This window comes from Gymnoscopelus microlampas (genome assembly GCF_963454915.1).
Source record: "Gymnoscopelus microlampas genome assembly, chromosome: 11".
Lineage (NCBI taxonomy): Eukaryota > Metazoa > Chordata > Actinopteri > Myctophiformes > Myctophidae > Gymnoscopelus > Gymnoscopelus microlampas.
The window spans coordinates 51209950-51218396 of record NC_139948.1 but is presented as its reverse complement, the minus strand read 5'-3'; the positions used below and the strand labels follow the sequence as shown (position 1 = coordinate 51218396).

The window sequence follows — 8447 nt, the reverse complement described above, 5'->3', positions numbered from 1 at the left end:
GTGGGCCGCATTAAGTGAAGGTGTGGCCCCCGGACCTTCAGTTGCCCATGTATGAACTACACAACAACATAAAAAGGAGTCCTGCACATACTGGATGCACTGACTTTATCAAAACATCACGTTTTGGTCGTTATGATCTTGTGTGCGACCAAAATGTTTTTTTGTTTTTGTTTTTTTTTGTTTTTATAAAGTCAGTGCAGAGGCGATCCAGTGTGCTCACGGTTCAAGTTGTTCTTTACATCTTGTGTACAGGTACATAAGAGTAAAACGACTTTGTTGTTTCAGACAATTTAGCAGCATAGGTGATACTAGTAAAGAGAATAAAGAAGTAAAGAGAAAAATCAGCTTGTGTGGATTCCCTGCACCACGGAAGAGAGTAAAACAGTGTGTGTGCATGTTGTAACTACACAACCCAAACAAAACTCAAACCTCTACCAGAGTGTCATTTATATATCCTGAATAATGCATCATTGAATCATATATACTGGATTTATCCAATTGTGTCACTCACAAGTTATAAGTGGCTCATCTTATTCTACTGTGTATGTCATCCATCTCTGATCTCACTGACCCACATAATAGAATAATTGTATTCATTTAACTGTACAAATGGAACCAAATGGGGACCTGCTAATTTTGTTCCATTTGTACACTAGTTGTTAAATTAATACGAAGGATTTTACTATGCATCTAAATGAAGCATAAATACTATATAATCTTTAAAGGACGACTTCACCCATCTTCAACCTTATCTTCATATAACTGGCCCTCACTAATGCTCATGATAAAATGGTAAAACATGTTGCAGAATAGAATCGAATAGAATAGAAATGCTACTCACTCTGTCTCCAAGGAGGGCTGCCTACATTTTGTTTTGGAAACCCGCCTACCAGTGACATCATCGTTGGGCACCTTTTTTTCTTGTTTTTTCAAACAAGATTCACATTTATTTATTTATTTTCATTTTATTAACGCAAGAACAATGGCTTCCATTATAGCATGCTAACTTTCCAGGAATAGAAAGCTTGTAGTTTATATTAGCTTGGATTCCCCATCGATGATGTCACTGGTAGGCAGGTTTCTGAACTGTCCACAGCCCTCCTCTGAGACACAGAGCGATTTTATTATATGAAGATAAGGTTGAAAATGGGTGAAGTCGTCCTTTAATAAGTTACTCTGATGAAGGATCAGACTCAATCTTGTTGATGGAGACTTTAATGATTAACTTGCATGATTTGCTAGTTAATCATGCGTTGCAGTGCAGTCAGTACCAGTATATCAATGTCATCATCCAGGTCAATTTCATCATGGTAGTTCTTCACAGGAAAGATGTCGTTCACCCGAATACCCACTGTGGTACTGACCCCCTCCATCTATGTTGAAAATAAATTGTAGTCAACATTCAACAGAGATGAACAGGTGGTTTAATAAGATTGTATATAACTTCCAATATTCTCACCTTTTCCTTCAGGTTCTTGCTCTCGTAAACCTTTTTTACATCTTCCTTCACCAAAGGACAGGCCTTATCAATTTTGGTGAGAATGCAGATTTGTGGAATGCCTGTCAAAAGTGCAGAAACACACTCAGCCTATTAGCCCGACAAGTGATTTCCCCCCCCCCCAACCTGCTACACCCAGTGACAATGACACTGATACACAATCATTCAAATATACTTCTTAACCACACTATTATGTTTTATTTTTGTTTGTTTATTTGCTTGTTTGTTTTAGGAAGACAACAACAAGTTGACAATAACCATGTGATAACAAATAACCCTAAAATGTTCTTTTACCCATCTGGTCTGCAAGCTCTTTCATCTTCTTCATGGATTCTAGGGATGAAGTGGTCATTTGGTCAGCAGGAAAGACCAGAACCAGAACATGAGGTTTGTCCTCTGGTTTGGGGTCATGTTTGTAGAGAGGATCCTCATGTGACATCGCTGATACTGGATCAAACTGTACAAGGATATAACATTTTGTTATAAAAACAATCACATGAAAAAAGATTTAGCTTTTCATAAAATATGGTTTAGATTCTTAATTTGTGTTAATGATGACATCATTGACACATTAATGAGAGAGTGTGAGACATGTGGTCATTTTTACCTGGTAACCATCCATCACATGACCTTCCATAGCCAATATAATGTCTTCTTTCAGAACTCCTGTCTCACTCCCAAGGCCCACGATGTCATTGAACACAAAGTGTCCTTTTTTTATTGTATAGGTTTGATACTGTAACATATGAACAGATCTGTAAGACAGTGCTTGTAGCCAAGGCTTCAAAACAAGAAAAAAAAGGAAAACTGTTTATGGCAATAGGGACTCCTACTGATTTGTGTCACTGTTTGTGATCAGGATATAGAATTACTGCTGGTGTCTTGTGTACATTATCATACATGTCAGACGAGAGACTACTGTTTGTACATTAACAGTTACACATCTTAATTTGCATGATACAGTATACTAAGCAGAGCATGTATACAGTGAGTAAATTACAATTTACTTTCACTAGTAGATATACTGGAACAAAATGTATTACATACTTTTTTGGTGTAACTTTTACCACCACTAACAGTATCCACATGTGCACCATGGGCCATTCTCCCCTTTAAGATGCTGTTGACAGAGTTGATGAAGCTGGACTTGCCAGATCCTACTGGTCCATGGAGCAGAATCCTGATGTGTTTGATGTTAGGCTTTTGAGGTCGGTATTCCCTCACACTTTTAAGCAGTGTGTCTTTGTTTCTGGAGAAATAAAATGAAATAGTAGACAAATAATTGACATAGATTAAATGTAATCTTGTAGCAGATTATGTTAACAAGTGGTGTATTGAAAATATTGAGGTGGGGATGTGTGTTTACCAGGAAGTCATTGATAAACTTGAAGTAGGCCTACAATGTTATTTGCTCGGAAATTGAAAGTGTTACATACAACACCACAGTTTCAATTTCACCATATGTTCATATATGATAACATATATGGCATATGATATTTGAAGATGTTTTCTTCATAATCTAGGATAGCTGCACCCCAGGCTCAACAGAACGGAATGCTCTGCCATTATGTGCACACAAGATAAAAGACAACTACAGAGACTTCTGTCAGTAAAGCATTCATTATTATTATTTTTTTAAATGTCTTACCCAAAGTCTCTCCATGGTGCAACTGAAAAAAAGAGCAAATGTCTAAGACAACAATAGCTTCAAATTACATCACACAAGTATGTGTACTATATACTATAAATCTCATCTAATATTTATTTAAGCCTGCACCCAAATGTGAACGTCGGTCTCCTGCTAAATTGCTGTTTTTTTTTTTTACTACTGAGCTAACAGAGTCTGGGGGGGGGGGGGGGTCTTCAGGTCAGAAACAGGATTGTGTAAAAGGTGGTTGTGTCCAACCTTGACAGGATCTAAATGTTTCAATAGAAGAGCAGGGACACCAAATACAACCACAGCAAATGTACAAGTTATTGTATTAACATACACTACCATACAGATTGTATCAAATTAAATTAACTTGTATTCACAAAAAATAAAGCATGATAGTTGACTAGAAATTGTGTTCAATTGTGTGACTACAAATTGTGTTCAAAATGGTCTGACATCTGACATTGGAATATGTTTTCTCTTCATGTTTGTAATGCAACTTACGAGCCGAGGAGTCATTCTCGGTGGATTTCTTAGTGGTCTGGAAAGTTTAAAAAAGCATATTATCAAACAGCGAGCACAACAGCTTGTGTTGTTCCCAATGTGACATCATTACCATATTCATACAGTACTGATGTATTATATACTGGTAAATATATTTAGTTATTTAGCTGATGTCCTTATCCAGTATAACAATGGACAAGTGCAGTTGAGTTTAAGCCCCTTCTGTCCTACGGACGTGACCTTAAGCATGAAAGTGAATCCCTAACAAGCTTCAAGGGGCACCGTTCTTCACTGAACTCAGACCTCCTTGTAGTGAGAGGCCTCTGAAAAACAAAACAAAAAAAATAAATAAGAAGGAAATAATATGCATATGTAAATTAAATGAGTACCGCAGCATCCAGGAGGACTTTCCTGAAGGCTTCCTTATTGTGGCTGCACTTCAGGAATTCACCTTTCCAGAACAGAGTGTCGACAGTGAGGATGACATCTTTTCTGCTTACATATTTACTGCTTACATCTAGAGGAGCTGCAACCTTATGTGTGTGATGCATCACCACCAGAATCACTGGTTTACCACCTTTTAAGAGAGAGAAAATGAATAAATGAACTTATCTGGATGGATGATTTATACATGAATTAATCCAACAACTCTTATAACTCTAGGATTTCTCACTTGGAATCTTTCCCATTGCCTCCTGGACATCAGTTCCAGTTTGTGAGGGGCAGAAAGCCAGGATGGAGTCACTTTCTTCCACAGATTTCTTCTCAACCAGTCCTTTACGTTCAAGTTTTGTGATGATTTTGTCATGGGCACCACAGGTCTCTCCAGTCTTAACAACGAAGAAATGCCCTGGTATCAAGATAGAGATAACTGTAAGGCTGGAGATATTATTGAGGAACTGTTCTACCCCTGATTTGAACAGCGGTCTCTGTGCAATTGCTGACATTTTCACCACTGAGCTAATAGAGCCTGCCTGTTTGCTCTGGGGAAAATTACACTGTGACCTTCAGGTCAAAATGTGTGTCAAACCAGAAACAGGATTGTGTAAAAGGTTTTGTCCAACTTTGACACAGGATCTAAATGTCTCAAATGAAGAGCAGGGAGACCAAATACAACCACCCCAAATGTATGATGTTATAATAGCATGTTATGCAGACAGATGTGTATCACTTTAATAGATTTGTGCCTCTATACCAGGGGTGGTTAACTTTGACGATGATGGAGAGAGCCACTACATTTCCACACTCACTCCAGAGGGCCATATGCATATACTGTCTCTCCGTATTTTTAACTTTTTTTCACCATTCACTGTCACACAAGAGTAGCTAAAATAGCCGATCTACAAGCTCAAAACGCGTTGCAGTGCGACATGTTTTGAGTTTGTAGATCTGCTATTTTAGCTATTTTTGAATTGGAATCCTGAAAAGTAACATTTTAATTTAATTTCAAATGCATTTAGTTATACTTATGCTAACTTAAACTTAAATACAAATACATTGGACATAAAAAAGACAATAGAATTTTAATTCTAGTCATTAAGCTACTAATATAGACTGAAGTAATTAAAGCGGGTCATGTTTGCATGTTTGGAATTGTAAACAGCTGAAATCAATAATATATCAGTATTCTGATATTAACCTGAGGGCCGCATTAAGTGAAGGTGGGGGCTCCATGTGGCCGCCGGGCCGCCAGTTGTCCACGTTATGCTCTATACTATATTGCCTTTTGGTAGCCTTGCGTGGCTAGACAATATCACATGACACAAATCTGCCGAGGGCTAAAGTGCAATGCAATTTTGCAATGGCAGATTCGTCTGGAACCAGGCTAGCCTTTTGGAAAGGTGCCAACACTCACAACCTCCACTCTTCAAACACTAACCTCCTCAAAACCCCCCATGACCAACCTACGTACCACGGGCGACCGGGCCGTCTGCTTGCCTCGTCTCCCCAACTGTGGAAGGCTCTCCCGGTGTATCTGAGAGAAACACAGTTGGTTGACTCTTTTAAGAGAGGACTAAAAACCTACCTTTTTAACAAAGCTTCTTTTTTTTACCTACACTGGTTTTACCTCTAGGCTTTATGCCCTCATGTTTTAAATGTTTTGTTCAGTTTCTTAAATGTTTTTAGTGGTTCTTTTTTATACATTTGCTTATTGGAGCAGTTTGAGATTTTCACAAATGTAAAGTGCATTATAAAGAAAATCCATTATCATTATTACATTAAAAAAACAAGCATGTGCGCACACACGCACACGCACACACGCGCGCACGCACACGCATGCACGCACGCACGCACGCACGCACGCACGCACGCACGCACGCACGCACACACACACACACACACACACACACAACCACACGCAAGACATTGTGTTAAAAATGGTCTGAGATCTGACATTAGAATATGGTTTCTTTTTATGTTTGTAAAGCAACTTACAAGCCAATGTTGTAATGGTGTTCCAGATGTATTTCAAAAGGCTCTAGAAAGTTGAAGAAAAAGCATGTTATCAGACAGCGAGCACAACAGCTTGTGCAGTTCCCAGTGTGACATAATTACTATATTTTTACTGTATTATATACTGGTAAAGTATATTTAGTTATTTAACTGATGCTCTAATCCAGTATAATGATGGAATAGGACATTGGGTTTAAGTCCTGTCTGTCCTGCTGACGTGTCCTTAACCCATTTCTAAATCCTAACCTAAGTTTTCAGAAAACTTCTATTTTGTATTCAAAAGATGTGAGACACTTCTTGTTGCTATACACATAGCAACATATAAAATGACATAGAGGTTTTCCTGCTTTTAAAGCCAGTGGTTCTCAGGATTTTCAGCCCGCGACCCCCCAAAATAATCATATTTGAACTGGGGACCCCCCAAAATAACCATATTTGAACTGGGGACCCCCTACCCTGATAATCATATAAAATGCAAGAGTTGAGGCATTACACTTAGTTTGACTCGGTTCCACAGATATATATTAAAATATCGTGAAAATAGCAGATCTACAAGCTCACAACACGTAAAATAAATTAAATGAGTACCGAAGAATGACCAGCAGCCTCCAGGACTTTATTGCAGGCTTTGTCATTGTGGCTGCAGTTCAGGAATTCACCTTCCCAGAAAACAGTGTCGACAGTGAGGATGACATCTGTTCTGCTCACATGTCTACTGCTGTCATCTAGACGAGCTTCACCATCATGACTGTGATGCATCACCACCAGAATCACTGGTTTACCACCTTTTTAAGAGAGAGACAATGTATAAATAAATACATTTGGATGGATGATTTATACATCAATTAATGCAACAACTCTTATAAGATCATTTCTCACTCTGAATCTTCCCCATTGCCCCCTGGACATCAGTTCCAGTTCGTGAGGAGATTGGACAGAAAGCCAGGATGTAGTCACTTTGGTCCACAGATTTCTGCTGAATCTGTCCTTTAAGTTGTCTAATGAAGGTTTCATGGGCACCACAGGTCTCTCCAGTCACAACAACGAAGAAATTGGACATCTTCCCTGTTATCAAGATAGATATAACTGTAAGGCTGGGTTAACAGTCAAGCTGAATTCATGTATTTATTCACAGAATTGACATGAAAGTGTATTACATTCTTTAGTGCCTATCACAAACTGGCCAATTGTGCATAGATCATCTTGTGATCTATTCTAGACTATGAGAGACTATCAGAAATGTTTTATTATTCATTATCTATCATTATATTTTCATGCTGCATATTTGATGTGTCACAGGTACAACGCACAAGTTAAGTTGTTGAAGGTTTGTTACAAAAAATAATTCACTTCATCCTTTGATATTTATTTTTGGCCATCTTAGTCAAGACAACAAAGTTATTGCATTTTAAAAGAACATTTTGTCACACATTGAATGTCAATATTTTGTTACCCTGAATGCCAAATATCACTACAGCCCATTTAAATGTCATTCCTGCAGCAATAACAATTATGGCTCTATGAACTATTATTACTAACATCACCATTTGTTTTATTTCAGCTTTTTTCAGTTAAAAAAAATTATAATAAAAGGATAAGATGTTCAAAATACACAGGCTAGCTGAACTTAGATCGCTTCCATGCTAGAGAGATAAATGACCCATACAACAATACACATATAATGAAGATGGCTTTGACTGCAACTGTCACATGAGGTGTAAAGTCTAATTTACACCAGTAATTAATCAGCATTCAGCATTTACAAATCATTAATTACATAAATCCAAGAATATTTGGGTAGAAAACTGTAATTCATAATTAAGCTAATTATGCATTAGAACACTTTGGTAATGTTCTGTTCAGTGCAGGTACACTAATATTTCTTGTCTGTGCCATGCAGGCCTCTCCTAATTAGACATAAGGAAGTAATTTAAGTTCAGCTAGCATGCATATTTGATCATATTTTGTACTTTTATCTTCCACGGTTTTATGAATAAAGAAAGAATAACTTAAAGGAACACATTATTGGTGCTAGTAATAGTACTGTATGGAGCCATTATTGTTATTGCTGAAATAATCTTAATGAATAGTGTGCTGTACTGATATGTGTCATTCAGGCTAGCAAAAAGCTATTTTATATTAAAACAGAATAACTTTGTTTTGCTGACTCAGAGAGACAAACACATCTCAAAGGATGAAGTTAAAGATATTTTAATACATTTCTGCATTTGTCTCAGTGTAAGGCATCTACATATAAAGATCATATAATACCTTAACATTCCATAGTTTAAAATTATAACATTCTGTTCATAAAACAATTCAATATATGTTGCATGA

The 8447-nt window shown here is 37.4% G+C and overlaps 1 protein-coding gene across 2 annotated transcripts in view; it reads right to left on the bottom strand.

Moving 5' to 3' along the window:
* Nucleotides 1-915: 915 nt before the first annotated feature.
* The window catches only part of LOC311055081 (uncharacterized protein), a 30586-nt gene continuing 23054 nt past the window's right edge, over nucleotides 916-8447 (bottom strand). The window contains exons 3-15 of one of the 2 annotated variants that reach the window (XM_084071175.1): nucleotides 6990-7175; nucleotides 6699-6895; nucleotides 6093-6135; nucleotides 5569-5631; nucleotides 4330-4506; nucleotides 4046-4233; nucleotides 3657-3693; nucleotides 3147-3168; nucleotides 2546-2747; nucleotides 2106-2234; nucleotides 1793-1955; nucleotides 1460-1560; nucleotides 916-1373 (exon numbers count right to left, since the gene is read on the bottom strand). In XM_084071175.1, coding sequence (XP_083927301.1) covers nucleotides 1239-1373; nucleotides 1460-1560; nucleotides 1793-1955; nucleotides 2106-2234; nucleotides 2546-2747; nucleotides 3147-3168; nucleotides 3657-3693; nucleotides 4046-4233; nucleotides 4330-4506; nucleotides 5569-5631; nucleotides 6093-6135; nucleotides 6699-6895; nucleotides 6990-7175 — 1643 coding nt within the window. In that variant the 3' untranslated portion in view covers nucleotides 916-1238. The remainder of the gene's footprint in view (nucleotides 1374-1459; nucleotides 1561-1792; nucleotides 1956-2105; nucleotides 2235-2545; nucleotides 2748-3146; nucleotides 3169-3656; nucleotides 3694-4045; nucleotides 4234-4329; nucleotides 4507-5568; nucleotides 5632-6092; nucleotides 6136-6698; nucleotides 6896-6989; nucleotides 7176-8447) is intronic. The other variant, XM_084071174.1, reaches the window with a different exon arrangement.